General features: G+C 69.4%; 1 protein-coding gene across 1 annotated transcript in view; it reads left to right on the plus strand.

The window, feature by feature from the left end:
* Positions 1 to 526, plus strand: part of AGRN (agrin) — a 72,701-nt gene that overhangs the window by 37,133 nt on the left and 35,042 nt on the right. The window contains 2 exon segments of the mRNA XM_015569671.1: positions 2 to 141; positions 449 to 524. Coding sequence (XP_015425157.1) covers positions 2 to 141; positions 449 to 524 — 216 coding nt within the window.

Genomic DNA, 526 nt, shown 5'->3' on the forward strand with positions numbered 1-526 from the left:
GCTGTCGCGGCACTGGCGCCAGGGAACGCTCTCGGTGGACGGCGAGCCCCCCGTCCTGGGCCAGAGCCCCAGTGGCACTGATGGACTCAACCTGGACACAGACCTCTTCGTGGGGGGCGTCCCTGAGGACCAGGCTGCGGTGTGAGCATCGGGGGGGCCTAACCCCAGCCTGACCTCTGGCCTTGTTCCTGGTCAGCTTGTTGGCGAGTCCAGGAGGCCCAACTTCCCCGAGTAGCGAAGGGGGAGGGGGCGGGGGACCACGCTGTGACCCTGACCTCAGCCCCAGCCCTGGCCCTGCTCCCGACTCTGCCCCATCTGGGGGTGGCACCCTGAGGCCTAGTGTGACCCCCAAGGACGGGTGGGCTGACCTTTAGTCCTGACCCCGACCCTCAGCCCACCCCGGTGTTGGGGCGCGGGAACTCGCCCTGACCCGCCCGTTCTGGCACAGGGTGCTGGAGCGGACGTCGGTCAGCGTCGGCCTCAGGGGCTGCATCCGCCTGCTGGACGTGAACAACCAGCGCCTGGA

This window comes from Myotis davidii, unplaced genomic scaffold, assembly GCF_000327345.1.
Source record: "Myotis davidii unplaced genomic scaffold, ASM32734v1 scaffold586, whole genome shotgun sequence".
NCBI classification, from domain to species: domain Eukaryota; kingdom Metazoa; phylum Chordata; class Mammalia; order Chiroptera; family Vespertilionidae; genus Myotis; species Myotis davidii.